An 18,174-nucleotide genomic window follows, 5' to 3' on the forward strand; every position below is an offset into this window, starting at 1 on the left:
AGGGAAGGTTGTGGAGCAACTTCTGAAAAGGTAAGGCCTGCCCTGGCAAAAGCGGGGATCTGCCTGCGGGGAGCAGCGCCCAAAAGCCACCAGCGTGTTTGGGGTGGAGCTGATAGGGTCATAAATAATAGTTGGGGCTACGAGCGCGAGGTCCCGCATTTGGTCCGGGGCAATCCTAAGCACGAATCCAGGCTGGGCGGAGAATGGATGGAGAGCAGCTCTGAGGAGAAGGGCCTGGGGGCGTTGGTTGATGAGAAGCTCGTCAACCGGAGCCGGCAATGCAATGGACGCTTGCAGCCCGGAAAGCCACCCGTATCCTGGGCCGCATCAAAAGGAGGGCGGCCGGCAAGTCGAGGGAGGTGATTCTCCCTCTCTGCTGCTGTGCTCTTGTGAGGCCCCACCTAGAGTAAGTACTGTGTTCAGCTCTGGGGCCCCCAGCACAAGAAGGACGGGGACGTACTAGAACGCGTCCAGAGGAGGGCCACGAAGATGACCAGGGGGCTGGGGCACCTCTCCCAGGAAGGCAGGCTGAGGGAGTTGGGGTGGTTCAGCCTGGAGAGAGAAGAGAAGGCTCCGGGGAGACCTTGGAGGGGCCTTCCAGTACCCAAAGGGGGGGCCCTACAGGAAAGCTGGGGAGGGACTCTTTGTCAGGGAGAGGAGCGATAGGGCAAGGAGTAATGGTTTTAAACTCAAAGAGGGTAGACTTAGACTGGATAGTTGGAAGAGATTCTTTCCTGAGAGGGGGGTGAGGCACTGGAACGGGTTGCCAGGAGAAGTGGCGGATGCCCCGTCCCTGGAAGTGTTTAAGGCCAGGTTGGATGGGGCTTTGAGCAACGTGGTCTAGTGGAAGGTGTCCCTGCCCAGGGCGGGGGGGTTGGAATTAGGTGATCTTTAAGTAAGGTCCCTGCCAAGCCAAGCCATGCTATGATTCTATGATCGGAGCAACCGTTCTGTGGAGCTCGTTTCCCAGCCGTGCAGGGCCCGGCTTCCCTCCGCGGAGCCGCCCAGCCCGTTTTCGGGCGCCCACTTCCTCCCTCCCGGTCGGATCCCTCCGCGCCCCGAGGGCACGCGACCTCCCTGAGCGCCGATAAGCACCGGGTCGACGGGAGCGGAGCCGCCGAGAGGGCGGGGACAAGGGAAGAGGGCAGGCGAGGCAGCCAATCGAGGCGCGGGAGCGGTCGGCGGCGATCTGTCGGCCCAATGAGCGCCGCGGAGGGCCGGGCCGAGTGCGGGAAGGGAGGGGGCGTTGTACCGAGCGGGCGCCGTCATGGCCGACGGGATCGTTAGGGCGCAGGCCGCCTGGCCCGGCGGCGGCGCTGCCGCTGCAGCCGCTTTCGGAGAGGTCGCCTGCAAGGGCAAGGAGGTCCCCGCCAACGTTCTCCGTGAGGATGAGCGGTCGTGGGCGAGGAGGTAGCCGCGGCGTCGTCGTGCGAGTCTTCTCTTTCCTTCCTTCCCTCGGCCGCTCGCAGGCCCTCTGAAACGAGGGCCCGTCGCGGGTCCCGGGAGTGCGGCAGGGCGGGTGGTGGCCTTGCTGCGGGAGGGAGGGAGGGAGGCAGGGAGGGACGGACGGACGGACGGACGGTCGGTCGGTCGGTCGGGGTCTCTCCGGCTCGTGGCGCTCTCTACTGCAGCGCCTCTAAAACCCCGCGCTTCTTCGGTGCGCGTCCCGCCTGCCCCCGGGGTGCCACGGCGCGTACTGGGTCGCCGGCGCAGTCGGTCTCCTTGGGGGTTCGGACTGCCTGCGTATAGGCAGCGAGCATCGCAGTAGTGACCGTAATCAGTCATTTCTGCGTAGCAGAAACGCAGGTCTTGATGCGCCTCGTGACAGCGTTCTAGAGACGCCCCGGCTCGGCCGTGCTAGGCTTTGGTTATGGCACCACCCCCACCGCGCACGCGAGCGCACGCTCTCTCCAAAGTGGCTTGTGAAAGGGAAGAATTGCAGCTTTTCCTAGCTTTCTTAAACATCTAGAAGCCAGTCAATCCCGCAGGCTGCTGGTCCTCACTTGAGGCGGGGGGGGAACTTAGAACTGCTTTTGGAGTGTAGTTGGCTATAGCGAATGGTCTTGAATTTGCTTAGCTCGCTGTACCGAAGGCCTGTTTCACAGTTGAGCGATGTTATAGGGGGGAGAAGTGTGAGGAAGGCTCGTAATTCTCGATTGTCGCGCAGTGAAAGGCGATGGTGAGTAAGAAGTGCAAAGCATCTGTGGAATCGAGTCTTATCGGCGCTGTTTCAGTCGCATCTAAAATAAATAAAACTGCCGGAAGTCGCTAATCTGAAGTACTCGGCTGTCTCGTTGCCCCCGTCACCTTGCGTGCTGGATCCTGCTTCTGGTGCCGTATGCAGTTTCGGTCTGCTGGTGATTTGGGGAGTTCCCTCGCAATTAGTTGCGAGTCGATGGTTTCCTACAGATCGGTGGTATTCGTGTTTCGCAGGTGATACCTTGGCCTCGGTCTGGAGGTGTCTGACGTAGAGCCGGCCGTAACGGGCTAACTTGGAATGTTCTTTCCCCTGAGTACGTGGCGTTATCGAGGACGGAGAGTTTATACAGCCTCAGCCGGATTACTCCGGGTTCTTTGAAGATGCCTTCCTACCTCTGGCCGAGGCAATATTTGGACATAACTGAAGGACAGTTAGCAATTGTTTGCCGCTTGTGTGTTTTGCGTGTAGAAGGTAGAGAACTTTGCCTATTCAAAGATCGCTTAAGAAGAATCGCTGTTTTGTCGTGCGCGTTTGGGGTACCTGATAATCTGCTTCGGTAGGACGAGTTCGGTGGGGCATAGTGATTTGCTTAAGCTGTTGCCTTTCTCTGAAGCTGACTGCGTTGTAACTGTTTACTCTTCCTCCAGCGCCTTGCGTTCCGTGATAGTTCGCCTCAGGCTCCAGTGTTTTTTCCTAGTCCTTCCTGAGAAGGCAGTTGTCCGGTTATGTGAAGCAGAAGATTCTGGCGGACCCGTGAGTACTGTGGGAGCTTTCTTTTCGCTAGGCTGGCTGTACCTGTAACTAGTTTGTAACTTCCTAGACTCTTTCCCGTCCCCTCTTTTCCTCTGGATGTTGCGGAGGGGCGCACAGTAGGCTATTTTGGGTTTTCCGATGCTGTAGTCTTTTGCCTCTAGCTTGTAATGGAGTTGAGCTTTTTGACTAAGAGCGGCGATATAAAGCGATGCTGGTCTCCGGCTACGCGCTTGTAGTGCAAAAAGCAGTGTTGTTCCGAAGTACGGTCTGATGCCCGTTTTCACGGTTTCCAGACAGCGGCGGTGGTACTTTGACTATGCAGAAGAGGGCTTGGGGTTTGGGCAGGTCAGAGGCGAGGAAAGGGAAAGCTGGTTGAGCGGCGCTGGGTGTTTGTTTCGCTGTTAGCTATGCAAGTCAAGTTCCAAGGCTTTGTGAGGCCACGCAAAAGAAAAGGCACCGTGAAGCTTTTATTTTCCGCCAGAGCGGCTTACGTTGCCCGAAGCTATGACGGGGGCTTTAACCCCCGAGACAAATTTAGCTTCTGTGACTGTTTTGTAGTCTGTTCCTGTCTAGAGGGTAATTCAAAGAGCAGCGGTTGAATCGTGAAGGATTAGCTAACCGTGTTCTGTGGATGGTTCTCCGCTCGCGTTCGTTCTGTGCGTCGTGGCACGTTATGTTAGGTAACGTTATTTCCTTTTTCCAGCTTCTTGGGCGTGTAATGGTTGTTGGCAAGAAGTGTGCTGCTAACCTGGACCTGACCAATGGATTCCGGATGGCTGTGAATGCCCACCCTCGGGCCCTTCGGGCTGTCGTGTACATCTACGTATTCTGGGTGGCGGTCAGTTGGGCCGGCCTCCTGGCTAAGGTTTTTGCACCGCAGGCGTCACTGCACGCGTACGGGTCGCCGCCGAGTAGGTTTCATATGTTGCCCGTCAATCTAGCCCCTGTTGACGTATGATTTTTTTTTTTTTTTTTTTCCTGGACGGCTGTCTATGGAGGGTAATAAAGAGCTTTGAGCAGCACTTGCACAATAAAGATGGAGCATGGGGATATGACCTCTGTCTTGTGTGTCTTGCCGATGGAAATAGTTCTGCAAGTTAAAAGAATGTTTCGGTCTGTTGACAGTGTCGTGTAGATGGTGGTTTGCCCAGTCATTTGAAACGCGAAGATAGAAGCGCTCGGCGGTCCTGTGGGTCTCCATCTCCCTAAGACGATCTAGGATGTGCTGTGTGTTTGAGGCCTTGCTATCTTCCCCCTGCTCCCAAATAAAAGGGCGTGCTTTTATTGCGAAACAGCCGCATCGAGGACTGGCAGATGTAGAACCAGAGAAGAATAAGGTTGGAAGAAAGCTTCCAGGCATCGTCTGTTGTCTGCCCCTGTCCCGAGGAGGCAGAATAAACTCTACCCGGTGTGATTTCTGACAGGTGCTTGTCAGCCTGTTCTTGACTACCGTAGGAGTTTTGCTACCGCTTTCTTTTCAGTCGTGGGTTTCGCAACTTCGAGAAGTAATTTCTCCCACAGACGCTTTTCAAAGCGTAGAAGGCTCTGGGATGCTTGAGTCGGCTTCTGAACGTTCAAGACTCGGCTGCCGTTCCCTTTATTTTTTTGTATGTATTTTTAGAGTCTTTTTTTTTCCTAAACGAAGTCCGTTGTTCAGGAACTAGAAGAAGGATTAGCTAAAGGCACCATAAGGCGTTTAAATGCGATCACCTCTCGTGCTTTGTTAGACCTCTGGCTTTGCTGTGCTCCTTGTTTAATTGCGGTTACGTTCAAGGCTTACTGGAGCGTGGGAGCGTTAAAATGCTATTAAATATTTTTAGTGTTTGAAACTTGCTAATGAAATGATTTTTGTGACTCCGTTCCTCACAAAGAAACTCGATTCCTTAGCAGGAGGAATGATCTTTGTTACTGGATCTGTTTGCGGGGTTAACGATTGCAGCTGTGAATGACTAAAGTCTTTTGAAGAAGCTGAATGATAAAAACCAAACCGAAACAAGAAACAGCCCTTGTTCTACTCGAAGTAATATAGAATTTGCCGTTTGCGGGGTCAGATGAAAATAGTTGTGGAAGTCAACTACTTGGGGGGGGGGGGGGGGGGGGAGGGGAGGGGAGGGAGGGGAGGGGAGGGGTGGGTGGAGGTGGAGATGCTGTTGCCCTTTCAGGGAAAGCTTCTTAAATTGGCACTTGATCAACTGTTCTGTTTCTGTATTTGTCCTTGGTCTCTTTCATTGGTCTGTTTTGTTGACGTAGAAGAGCCCATGGAACTGCTCAAAGAAACCTGTGCAAATGGACCTTGAGTAAGTATTTACGTGTTCAACTGTTCCCCAGTCGGTCTAGCTAATGCTATCAGCGCTTGTAGTCTTTCACAAAAGGTGTTTAATTCCTGAGAAAGTAGAGGAGGAAGACGATTGGTAATCTCTTTGCTTAATAGGCACTGTTAGACAACCGTAGAAGGCGAAGAAATTTGCCCCCGAGGCACCAATTTGACCCTTCCTTTAGCCTGTACGCTTTCAAAGAGCATATCATAGAACCATAGAATGGCCTGGGTTGAAAAGCACCTTAAAGATCATCTAGTTTCAACCCCCCTGCTCTGGGCAGCGTTGCCAACCACTAGAGCAGGCTGCCCAGAGCCGCGTCCAGCCTGGCCTTGAATGCCTCCAGGGATGGGGCATCCAGAACCTCTCTGGGCAACCCGTTCCAGTGCCTCACCACCCTCTGAGTGAAAAACTTTCTCCTAATATCTAAGCTAAATCTCCCCTGTCTTAGTTTAAAACCATTCCCCCTTGTCCTATCGCTATCAACACGTGTATTTTTACTCCTGTATATACAGATTCGTAGGGGTTGGAAGGGACCTCAAGAGATCGTCGGGTCCAACCCCCCTGCCAGAGCAGGTTCCCTAGAGCAGGCTGCCCAGGTAGGCGTCCAGACGGGCCTTGAATATCTCCGGAGAAGGAGACTCCACAACCTCCCCGGGCAGCCTGTTCCAGCGCTCCGTCACCCTCACCGTGAAGAAGTTCTTTCGCATGTTGGTGCGGAACTTCCTGTGCTCCAGTTTTTGGCCGTTGCCCCTTGTCCTATCCCCACAAACCACTGAAAAGAGGGTGGCCAAGTCCCACTGTCTCCCACACTTAAGATATTTGTAATCATTGATAAGATCCCCTCTCAGTCTTCTCTTCTCAAGGCTGAACAGGCCCAGGTCTCTCAGTCTTTGCTCATAGGGGAGATGCTCCAGGCCCCGTATCATCTTTGTTGCCCTCCGCTGGACTCTTTCCAGGAGATCCCTGTCTCTCTTTTTGTACTGGGGAGCCCAGAACCGGACACGGTACTCCAGGCGAGGCCTGCCCAAGGCAGAGTAGAGGGGGAGGATCACCTCCCTTGACCTGCTGGCCACGCTCCTTTTAACGCACGCCAGGATCCCGTTGGCCTTCTTGGCCACCAGGGCACGCCGCTGGCTCATGGTCAACCTGTCGTCCACCAGGACCCCCGGGTCCTTCTCCGCAGCGCTCCTCTCCAGCAGGTCATCCCCCAGCCTGTACTGATACACGCGGTTGTTCCTTCCCAGGTGCAGGACTCTACGCTTGCTCTTGTTAAACTTCATTTGGCTTCTTCCTGCCCAGCTCTCCAGCCCGCCCAGGTCTCGCTGAATGGCAGCACAGCCTTCTGGCGTGTCGGCCACTCCTCCCAGCTTTGTATCATCGGCGTACTTGCTGAGGGTGGACACTATTCCCTCGTCAAGGTCGGCGATGAAGATGTTGAACAAGACCGGACCCAGCACCGACCCCTGGGGAACACCGCTAGTCACAGGGCTGCAGCCGGACTCTGCGCCGCCGATCACCACCCTCTGAGCTCGGCCGGTCAGCCAGGTCTCAACCCACCTTACCGTCCACTCGTCTATCCCACGCTTTCTCAGCTTTGCTAGCAGGACGTCGTGGGAGACAGTATCGGAAGCCTTGCTAAAGTCAAGGTAGATGACATCCACTGCTCTCCCTCCATCAACGCAGCTGGTGATGCCATCATAGAAGGCAACGAGGTCGGTCGAGCACGATTTCCCCTTGGTGAATCCATGCTGACTACTCCTCATAACCTCCTTCTCTTCCAATGGCTTGGAGATGGCATCCAGAACAAGCTGTTCCAACACCTTTCCAGCTGTTCCAACACCTTTCCAGGGACGGAGGTGAGACTGACCTTTCCAAGAGCTCCACATCCTTCTTGTGCTGGGGGCCCCAGGCCTGCACGCAGTATTCCAGGTGGGGTCTCCCAAGAGCAGGGTAGAGGGGGATAATCACCTCCCTCTCCCTGCTGGCCACCCCTTTGTTAATGCAGCCCAGGACACAGTTGGCCTTCCGGGCTGCAAGCGCGCGCTGCTGGCTCGTGTCCAGCTTCTCGTCCATCAGGACCCCCAAGTCCTTCTCCGCAGGGCTGCTCTCAAGTTCTTCTTCTCCCAGTCTATAGAAATACCTGGGATTGCCCCAGCCCAAGGTCAACGCCTTGCACTTGGCCTTGTTGAACCTCATTAGGTTCTCATGGGCCCACTTCTCCGGCCTGTCCAGGTCCCTCCGGACGGCATCCCTTCCCTCTGTTGTATCGACTGCACCGCTCAGCTTGGTGTCATCTGCAAACTTGCTCGATTCCGTCGTCTGTGTCATTGCTAAAGATGTTGAAGAGCACCGGTCCCGAGGCCGACCCCTGAGGGACACCGCTTGTGACCGGCCTCCACCCAGACATAGAGCCGTTGACCACAACCCTTTGGCTGCGACCAGCCAACCAATTCTTTATCCGCCCAGCAGTCCATCCTTCAAATCCATACCTCTCCAATTTAGAGAGAAGAATGTGGTGAGGGACCGTATCAAAGGCTTTGCTCAGTCCAGGTGGCATATCCTATCCCAGGAGTGGTTTCAGCCGTAAACAACAAACAGTTACGAGGAGAGGTGTAGCTCTGTAAATATTTTTGTTGCCTTGGGTGAATTGGTGTCTGGTCGCACTGAGTGGCCCGCGTGGTAGCTGGGAGATGGCCGACGGGGAGGACTGAGATGTTAAAGCTGCCTGTGGTTGCCTGCCCCCAGCCCCAGCCCCAGCCCCGTCCCCGTGTGCCATCCCGATGGCAGTAGCGGCTGGAACCTCAAACTAAAGCGAGCGTATTCTGATGTCGTTACCCTCCAAGCCTGTCAGAGAGGCAGAAGCGCTGTGGCCTACTCAGGCAGGAACCGCGCGTGTGGGGACGGCCACGTCCCTGCCGCCGTGTCGGGCCAGTTTGAGCTCCGCTCTCCCTGGGGCTGCTGCAGGGCACCGCGGACCACGCTTGGGCAGCCTTGGGGGGCACTGCCTATTTTTCCAGAAGCCTCCTCCCCAGCTGAGCACAAACCCAGTTGTGATGTGCCAGGGCTGAGCACAGGCTTTGTATTCCTCCCCGCCACCCCGTGCGCGGGAGGTGCAGCTTTCCCCCTTAGAAACACCAGCAGTTGAAGTGGGGCTCTCAGGGAAGGTTGTGGAGCAACTTCTGAAAAGGTAAGGCCTGCCCTGGCAAAAGCGGGGATCTGCCTGCGGGGAGCAGCGCCCAAAAGCCACCAGCGTGTTTGGGGTGGAGCTGATAGGGTCATAAATAATAGTTGGGGCTACGAGCGCGAGGTCCCGCATTTGGTCCGGGGCAATCCTAAGCACGAATCCAGGCTGGGCGGAGAATGGATGGAGAGCAGCTCTGAGGAGAAGGGCCTGGGGGCGTTGGTTGATGAGAAGCTCGTCAACCGGAGCCGGCAATGCAATGGACGCTTGCAGCCCGGAAAGCCACCCGTATCCTGGGCCGCATCAAAAGGAGGGCGGCCGGCAAGTCGAGGGAGGTGATTCTCCCTCTCTGCTGCTGTGCTCTTGTGAGGCCCCACCTAGAGTAAGTACTGTGTTCAGCTCTGGGGCCCCCAGCACAAGAAGGACGGGGACGTACTAGAACGCGTCCAGAGGAGGGCCACGAAGATGACCAGGGGGCTGGGGCACCTCTCCCAGGAAGGCAGGCTGAGGGAGTTGGGGTGGTTCAGCCTGGAGAGAGAAGAGAAGGCTCCGGGGAGACCTTGGAGGGGCCTTCCAGTACCCAAAGGGGGGGCCCTACAGGAAAGCTGGGGAGGGACTCTTTGTCAGGGAGAGGAGCGATAGGGCAAGGAGTAATGGTTTTAAACTCAAAGAGGGTAGACTTAGACTGGATAGTTGGAAGAGATTCTTTCCTGAGAGGGGGGTGAGGCACTGGAACGGGTTGCCAGGAGAAGTGGCGGATGCCCCGTCCCTGGAAGTGTTTAAGGCCAGGTTGGATGGGGCTTTGAGCAACGTGGTCTAGTGGAAGGTGTCCCTGCCCAGGGCGGGGGGGTTGGAATTAGGTGATCTTTAAGTAAGGTCCCTGCCAAGCCAAGCCATGCTATGATTCTATGATCGGAGCAACCGTTCTGTGGAGCTCGTTTCCCAGCCGTGCAGGGCCCGGCTTCCCTCCGCGGAGCCGCCCAGCCCGTTTTCGGGCGCCCACTTCCTCCCTCCCGGTCGGATCCCTCCGCGCCCCGAGGGCACGCGACCTCCCTGAGCGCCGATAAGCACCGGGTCGACGGGAGCGGAGCCGCCGAGAGGGCGGGGACAAGGGAAGAGGGCAGGCGAGGCAGCCAATCGAGGCGCGGGAGCGGTCGGCGGCGATCTGTCGGCCCAATGAGCGCCGCGGAGGGCCGGGCCGAGTGCGGGAAGGGAGGGGGCGTTGTACCGAGCGGGCGCCGTCATGGCCGACGGGATCGTTAGGGCGCAGGCCGCCTGGCCCGGCGGCGGCGCTGCCGCTGCAGCCGCTTTCGGAGAGGTCGCCTGCAAGGGCAAGGAGGTCCCCGCCAACGTTCTCCGTGAGGATGAGCGGTCGTGGGCGAGGAGGTAGCCGCGGCGTCGTCGTGCGAGTCTTCTCTTTCCTTCCTTCCCTCGGCCGCTCGCAGGCCCTCTGAAACGAGGGCCCGTCGCGGGTCCCGGGAGTGCGGCAGGGCGGGTGGTGGCCTTGCTGCGGGAGGGAGGGAGGGAGGCAGGGAGGGACGGACGGACGGACGGTCGGTCGGTCGGTCGGTCGGGGTCTCTCCGGCTCGTGGCGCTCTCTACTGCAGCGCCTCTAAAACCCCGCGCTTCTTCGGTGCGCGTCCCGCCTGCCCCCGGGGTGCCACGGCGCGTACTGGGTCGCCGGCGCAGTCGGTCTCCTTGGGGGTTCGGACTGCCTGCGTATAGGCAGCGAGCATCGCAGTAGTGACCGTAATCAGTCATTTCTGCGTAGCAGAAACGCAGGTCTTGATGCGCCTCGTGACAGCGTTCTAGAGACGCCCCGGCTCGGCCGTGCTAGGCTTTGGTTATGGCACCACCCCCACCGCGCACGCGAGCGCACGCTCTCTCCAAAGTGGCTTGTGAAAGGGAAGAATTGCAGCTTTTCCTAGCTTTCTTAAACATCTAGAAGCCAGTCAATCCCGCAGGCTGCTGGTCCTCACTTGAGGCGGGGGGGGAACTTAGAACTGCTTTTGGAGTGTAGTTGGCTATAGCGAATGGTCTTGAATTTGCTTAGCTCGCTGTACCGAAGGCCTGTTTCACAGTTGAGCGATGTTATAGGGGGGAGAAGTGTGAGGAAGGCTCGTAATTCTCGATTGTCGCGCAGTGAAAGGCGATGGTGAGTAAGAAGTGCAAAGCATCTGTGGAATCGAGTCTTATCGGCGCTGTTTCAGTCGCATCTAAAATAAATAAAACTGCCGGAAGTCGCTAATCTGAAGTACTCGGCTGTCTCGTTGCCCCCGTCACCTTGCGTGCTGGATCCTGCTTCTGGTGCCGTATGCAGTTTCGGTCTGCTGGTGATTTGGGGAGTTCCCTCGCAATTAGTTGCGAGTCGATGGTTTCCTACAGATCGGTGGTATTCGTGTTTCGCAGGTGATACCTTGGCCTCGGTCTGGAGGTGTCTGACGTAGAGCCGGCCGTAACGGGCTAACTTGGAATGTTCTTTCCCCTGAGTACGTGGCGTTATCGAGGACGGAGAGTTTATACAGCCTCAGCCGGATTACTCCGGGTTCTTTGAAGATGCCTTCCTACCTCTGGCCGAGGCAATATTTGGACATAACTGAAGGACAGTTAGCAATTGTTTGCCGCTTGTGTGTTTTGCGTGTAGAAGGTAGAGAACTTTGCCTATTCAAAGATCGCTTAAGAAGAATCGCTGTTTTGTCGTGCGCGTTTGGGGTACCTGATAATCTGCTTCGGTAGGACGAGTTCGGTGGGGCATAGTGATTTGCTTAAGCTGTTGCCTTTCTCTGAAGCTGACTGCGTTGTAACTGTTTACTCTTCCTCCAGCGCCTTGCGTTCCGTGATAGTTCGCCTCAGGCTCCAGTGTTTTTTCCTAGTCCTTCCTGAGAAGGCAGTTGTCCGGTTATGTGAAGCAGAAGATTCTGGCGGACCCGTGAGTACTGTGGGAGCTTTCTTTTCGCTAGGCTGGCTGTACCTGTAACTAGTTTGTAACTTCCTAGACTCTTTCCCGTCCCCTCTTTTCCTCTGGATGTTGCGGAGGGGCGCACAGTAGGCTATTTTGGGTTTTCCGATGCTGTAGTCTTTTGCCTCTAGCTTGTAATGGAGTTGAGCTTTTTGACTAAGAGCGGCGATATAAAGCGATGCTGGTCTCCGGCTACGCGCTTGTAGTGCAAAAAGCAGTGTTGTTCCGAAGTACGGTCTGATGCCCGTTTTCACGGTTTCCAGACAGCGGCGGTGGTACTTTGACTATGCAGAAGAGGGCTTGGGGTTTGGGCAGGTCAGAGGCGAGGAAAGGGAAAGCTGGTTGAGCGGCGCTGGGTGTTTGTTTCGCTGTTAGCTATGCAAGTCAAGTTCCAAGGCTTTGTGAGGCCACGCAAAAGAAAAGGCACCGTGAAGCTTTTATTTTCCGCCAGAGCGGCTTACGTTGCCCGAAGCTATGACGGGGGCTTTAACCCCCGAGACAAATTTAGCTTCTGTGACTGTTTTGTAGTCTGTTCCTGTCTAGAGGGTAATTCAAAGAGCAGCGGTTGAATCGTGAAGGATTAGCTAACCGTGTTCTGTGGATGGTTCTCCGCTCGCGTTCGTTCTGTGCGTCGTGGCACGTTATGTTAGGTAACGTTATTTCCTTTTTCCAGCTTCTTGGGCGTGTAATGGTTGTTGGCAAGAAGTGTGCTGCTAACCTGGACCTGACCAATGGATTCCGGATGGCTGTGAATGCCCACCCTCGGGCCCTTCGGGCTGTCGTGTACATCTACGTATTCTGGGTGGCGGTCAGTTGGGCCGGCCTCCTGGCTAAGGTTTTTGCACCGCAGGCGTCACTGCACGCGTACGGGTCGCCGCCGAGTAGGTTTCATATGTTGCCCGTCAATCTAGCCCCTGTTGACGTATGATTTTTTTTTTTTTTTTTTTCCTGGACGGCTGTCTATGGAGGGTAATAAAGAGCTTTGAGCAGCACTTGCACAATAAAGATGGAGCATGGGGATATGACCTCTGTCTTGTGTGTCTTGCCGATGGAAATAGTTCTGCAAGTTAAAAGAATGTTTCGGTCTGTTGACAGTGTCGTGTAGATGGTGGTTTGCCCAGTCATTTGAAACGCGAAGATAGAAGCGCTCGGCGGTCCTGTGGGTCTCCATCTCCCTAAGACGATCTAGGATGTGCTGTGTGTTTGAGGCCTTGCTATCTTCCCCCTGCTCCCAAATAAAAGGGCGTGCTTTTATTGCGAAACAGCCGCATCGAGGACTGGCAGATGTAGAACCAGAGAAGAATAAGGTTGGAAGAAAGCTTCCAGGCATCGTCTGTTGTCTGCCCCTGTCCCGAGGAGGCAGAATAAACTCTACCCGGTGTGATTTCTGACAGGTGCTTGTCAGCCTGTTCTTGACTACCGTAGGAGTTTTGCTACCGCTTTCTTTTCAGTCGTGGGTTTCGCAACTTCGAGAAGTAATTTCTCCCACAGACGCTTTTCAAAGCGTAGAAGGCTCTGGGATGCTTGAGTCGGCTTCTGAACGTTCAAGACTCGGCTGCCGTTCCCTTTATTTTTTTGTATGTATTTTTAGAGTCTTTTTTTTTCCTAAACGAAGTCCGTTGTTCAGGAACTAGAAGAAGGATTAGCTAAAGGCACCATAAGGCGTTTAAATGCGATCACCTCTCGTGCTTTGTTAGACCTCTGGCTTTGCTGTGCTCCTTGTTTAATTGCGGTTACGTTCAAGGCTTACTGGAGCGTGGGAGCGTTAAAATGCTATTAAATATTTTTAGTGTTTGAAACTTGCTAATGAAATGATTTTTGTGACTCCGTTCCTCACAAAGAAACTCGATTCCTTAGCAGGAGGAATGATCTTTGTTACTGGATCTGTTTGCGGGGTTAACGATTGCAGCTGTGAATGACTAAAGTCTTTTGAAGAAGCTGAATGATAAAAACCAAACCGAAACAAGAAACAGCCCTTGTTCTACTCGAAGTAATATAGAATTTGCCGTTTGCGGGGTCAGATGAAAATAGTTGTGGAAGTCAACTACTTGGGGGGGGGGGGGGGGGGGGAGGGGAGGGGAGGGGAGGGGAGGGGAGGGGAGGGGTGGGTGGAGGTGGAGATGCTGTTGCCCTTTCAGGGAAAGCTTCTTAAATTGGCACTTGATCAACTGTTCTGTTTCTGTATTTGTCCTTGGTCTCTTTCATTGGTCTGTTTTGTTGACGTAGAAGAGCCCATGGAACTGCTCAAAGAAACCTGTGCAAATGGACCTTGAGTAAGTATTTACGTGTTCAACTGTTCCCCAGTCGGTCTAGCTAATGCTATCAGCGCTTGTAGTCTTTCACAAAAGGTGTTTAATTCCTGAGAAAGTAGAGGAGGAAGACGATTGGTAATCTCTTTGCTTAATAGGCACTGTTAGACAACCGTAGAAGGCGAAGAAATTTGCCCCCGAGGCACCAATTTGACCCTTCCTTTAGCCTGTACGCTTTCAAAGAGCATATCATAGAACCATAGAATGGCCTGGGTTGAAAAGCACCTTAAAGATCATCTAGTTTCAACCCCCCTGCTCTGGGCAGCGTTGCCAACCACTAGAGCAGGCTGCCCAGAGCCGCGTCCAGCCTGGCCTTGAATGCCTCCAGGGATGGGGCATCCAGAACCTCTCTGGGCAACCCGTTCCAGTGCCTCACCACCCTCTGAGTGAAAAACTTTCTCCTAATATCTAAGCTAAATCTCCCCTGTCTTAGTTTAAAACCATTCCCCCTTGTCCTATCGCTATCAACACGTGTATTTTTACTCCTGTATATACAGATTCGTAGGGGTTGGAAGGGACCTCAAGAGATCGTCGGGTCCAACCCCCCTGCCAGAGCAGGTTCCCTAGAGCAGGCTGCCCAGGTAGGCGTCCAGACGGGCCTTGAATATCTCCGGAGAAGGAGACTCCACAACCTCCCCGGGCAGCCTGTTCCAGCGCTCCGTCACCCTCACCGTGAAGAAGTTCTTTCGCATGTTGGTGCGGAACTTCCTGTGCTCCAGTTTTTGGCCGTTGCCCCTTGTCCTATCCCCACAAACCACTGAAAAGAGGGTGGCCAAGTCCCACTGTCTCCCACACTTAAGATATTTGTAATCATTGATAAGATCCCCTCTCAGTCTTCTCTTCTCAAGGCTGAACAGGCCCAGGTCTCTCAGTCTTTGCTCATAGGGGAGATGCTCCAGGCCCCGTATCATCTTTGTTGCCCTCCGCTGGACTCTTTCCAGGAGATCCCTGTCTCTCTTTTTGTACTGGGGAGCCCAGAACCGGACACGGTACTCCAGGCGAGGCCTGCCCAAGGCAGAGTAGAGGGGGAGGATCACCTCCCTTGACCTGCTGGCCACGCTCCTTTTAACGCACGCCAGGATCCCATTGGCCTTCTTGGCCACCAGGGCACGCCGCTGGCTCATGGTCAACCTGTCGTCCACCAGGACCCCCGGGTCCTTCTCCGCAGCGCTCCTCTCCAGCAGGTCATCCCCCAGCCTGTACTGATACACGCGGTTGTTCCTTCCCAGGTGCAGGACTCTACGCTTGCTCTTGTTAAACTTCATTTGGCTTCTTCCTGCCCAGCTCTCCAGCCCGCCCAGGTCTCGCTGAATGGCAGCACAGCCTTCTGGCGTGTCGGCCACTCCTCCCAGCTTTGTATCATCGGCGTACTTGCTGAGGGTGGACACTATTCCCTCGTCAAGGTCGGCGATGAAGATGTTGAACAAGACCGGACCCAGCACCGACCCCTGGGGAACACCGCTAGTCACAGGGCTGCAGCCGGACTCTGCGCCGCCGATCACCACCCTCTGAGCTCGGCCGGTCAGCCAGGTCTCAACCCACCTTACCGTCCACTCGTCTATCCCACGCTTTCTCAGCTTTGCTAGCAGGACGTCGTGGGAGACAGTATCGGAAGCCTTGCTAAAGTCAAGGTAGATGACATCCACTGCTCTCCCTCCATCAACGCAGCTGGTGATGCCATCATAGAAGGCAACGAGGTCGGTCGAGCACGATTTCCCCTTGGTGAATCCATGCTGACTACTCCTCATAACCTCCTTCTCTTCCAATGGCTTGGAGATGGCATCCAGAACAAGCTGTTCCAACACCTTTCCAGCTGTTCCAACACCTTTCCAGGGACGGAGGTGAGACTGACCTTTCCAAGAGCTCCACATCCTTCTTGTGCTGGGGGCCCCAGGCCTGCACGCAGTATTCCAGGTGGGGTCTCCCAAGAGCAGGGTAGAGGGGGATAATCACCTCCCTCTCCCTGCTGGCCACCCCTTTGTTAATGCAGCCCAGGACACAGTTGGCCTTCCGGGCTGCAAGCGCGCGCTGCTGGCTCGTGTCCAGCTTCTCGTCCATCAGGACCCCCAAGTCCTTCTCCGCAGGGCTGCTCTCAAGTTCTTCTTCTCCCAGTCTATAGAAATACCTGGGATTGCCCCAGCCCAAGGTCAACGCCTTGCACTTGGCCTTGTTGAACCTCATTAGGTTCTCATGGGCCCACTTCTCCGGCCTGTCCAGGTCCCTCCGGACGGCATCCCTTCCCTCTGTTGTATCGACTGCACCGCTCAGCTTGGTGTCATCTGCAAACTTGCTCGATTCCGTCGTCTGTGTCATTGCTAAAGATGTTGAAGAGCACCGGTCCCGAGGCCGACCCCTGAGGGACACCGCTTGTGACCGGCCTCCACCCAGACATAGAGCCGTTGACCACAACCCTTTGGCTGCGACCAGCCAACCAATTCTTTATCCGCCCAGCAGTCCATCCTTCAAATCCATACCTCTCCAATTTAGAGAGAAGAATGTGGTGAGGGACCGTATCAAAGGCTTTGCTCAGTCCAGGTGGCATATCCTATCCCAGGAGTGGTTTCAGCCGTAAACAACAAACAGTTACGAGGAGAGGTGTAGCTCTGTAAATATTTTTGTTGCCTTGGGTGAATTGGTGTCTGGTCGCACTGAGTGGCCCGCGTGGTAGCTGGGAGATGGCCGACGGGGAGGACTGAGATGTTAAAGCTGCCTGTGGTTGCCTGCCCCCAGCCCCAGCCCCAGCCCCGTCCCCGTGTGCCATCCCGATGGCAGTAGCGGCTGGAACCTCAAACTAAAGCGAGCGTATTCTGATGTCGTTACCCTCCAAGCCTGTCAGAGAGGCAGAAGCGCTGTGGCCTACTCAGGCAGGAACCGCGCGTGTGGGGACGGCCACGTCCCTGCCGCCGTGTCGGGCCAGTTTGAGCTCCGCTCTCCCTGGGGCTGCTGCAGGGCACCGCGGACCACGCTTGGGCAGCCTTGGGGGGCACTGCCTATTTTTCCAGAAGCCTCCTCCCCAGCTGAGCACAAACCCAGTTGTGATGTGCCAGGGCTGAGCACAGGCTTTGTATTCCTCCCCGCCACCCCCTGCGCGGGAGGTGCAGCTTTCCCCCTTAGAAACACCAGCAGTTGAAGTGGGGCTCTCAGGGAAGGTTGTGGAGCAACTTCTGAAAAGGTAAGGCCTGCCCTGGCAAAAGCGGGGATCTGCCTGCGGGGAGCAGCGCCCAAAAGCCACCAGCGTGTTTGGGGTGGAGCTGATAGGGTCATAAATAATAGTTGGGGCTACGAGCGCGAGGTCCCGCATTTGGTCCGGGGCAATCCTAAGCACGAATCCAGGCTGGGCGGAGAATGGATGGAGAGCAGCTCTGAGGAGAAGGGCCTGGGGGCGTTGGTTGATGAGAAGCTCGTCAACCGGAGCCGGCAATGCAATGGACGCTTGCAGCCCGGAAAGCCACCCGTATCCTGGGCCGCATCAAAAGGAGGGCGGCCGGCAAGTCGAGGGAGGTGATTCTCCCTCTCTGCTGCTGTGCTCTTGTGAGGCCCCACCTAGAGTAAGTACTGTGTTCAGCTCTGGGGCCCCCAGCACAAGAAGGACGGGGACGTACTAGAACGCGTCCAGAGGAGGGCCACGAAGATGACCAGGGGGCTGGGGCACCTCTCCCAGGAAGGCAGGCTGAGGGAGTTGGGGTGGTTCAGCCTGGAGAGAGAAGAGAAGGCTCCGGGGAGACCTTGGAGGGGCCTTCCAGTACCCAAAGGGGGGGCCCTACAGGAAAGCTGGGGAGGGACTCTTTGTCAGGGAGAGGAGCGATAGGGCAAGGAGTAATGGTTTTAAACTCAAAGAGGGTAGACTTAGACTGGATAGTTGGAAGAGATTCTTTCCTGAGAGGGGGGTGAGGCACTGGAACGGGTTGCCAGGAGAAGTGGCGGATGCCCCGTCCCTGGAAGTGTTTAAGGCCAGGTTGGATGGGGCTTTGAGCAACGTGGTCTAGTGGAAGGTGTCCCTGCCCAGGGCGGGGGGGGGTTGGAATTAGGTGATCTTTAAGTAAGGTCCCTGCCAAGCCAAGCCATGCTATGATTCTATGATCGGAGCAACCGTTCTGTGGAGCTCGTTTCCCAGCCGTGCAGGGCCCGGCTTCCCTCCGCGGAGCCGCCCAGCCCGTTTTCGGGCGCCCACTTCCTCCCTCCCGGTCGGATCCCTCCGCGCCCCGAGGGCACACGACCTCCCTGAGCGCCGATAAGCACCGGGTCGGTCTAGCTAATGTTATCAGCGCTTGTAGTCTTTCACAAAAGGTGTTTAATTCCTGAGAAAGTAGAGGAGGAAGATGATTGGTAATCTCTTTGCTTAATAGGCACTGTTAGACAACCGTAGAAGGCGAAGAAATTTGCCCCCGAGGCACCAATTTGACCCTTCCTTTAGCCTGTACGCTTTCAAAGAGCATATCATAGAACCATAGAAT

At 55.5% G+C, this 18,174-nt stretch overlaps 1 protein-coding gene across 36 annotated transcripts in view; it reads left to right on the plus strand.

Annotated features, from left to right (window-relative positions):
- The window catches only part of LOC125181537 (uncharacterized), a 266,555-nt gene that overhangs the window by 48,134 nt on the left and 200,247 nt on the right, over nt 1-18,174 (plus strand). For 11 of the 36 annotated variants that reach the window (XM_066987197.1, XM_066987196.1, XM_066987200.1 and 8 more), the window contains 4 exons: nt 2,848-2,953; nt 5,204-5,250; nt 11,276-11,381; nt 12,085-13,214. In XM_066987197.1, the coding sequence (XP_066843298.1) occupies nt 2,848-2,953; nt 5,204-5,250; nt 11,276-11,381; nt 12,085-12,339 (514 nt within the window). In that variant the 3' untranslated portion in view covers nt 12,340-13,214. Of the gene's footprint in view, nt 1-2,847; nt 2,954-3,656; nt 5,251-6,515; nt 9,839-11,275; nt 11,382-12,084; nt 13,215-13,637; nt 16,353-18,174 lie in introns of those variants that run through there. The other 25 variants (XR_010827274.1, XR_010827275.1, XR_010827276.1 and 22 more) reach the window with 17 other exon arrangements.

The sequence above is a fragment of the Anser cygnoides genome, chromosome W, assembly GCF_040182565.1.
Source record: "Anser cygnoides isolate HZ-2024a breed goose chromosome W, Taihu_goose_T2T_genome, whole genome shotgun sequence".
Classification (NCBI taxonomy): Eukaryota; Metazoa; Chordata; class Aves; order Anseriformes; family Anatidae; genus Anser; species Anser cygnoides.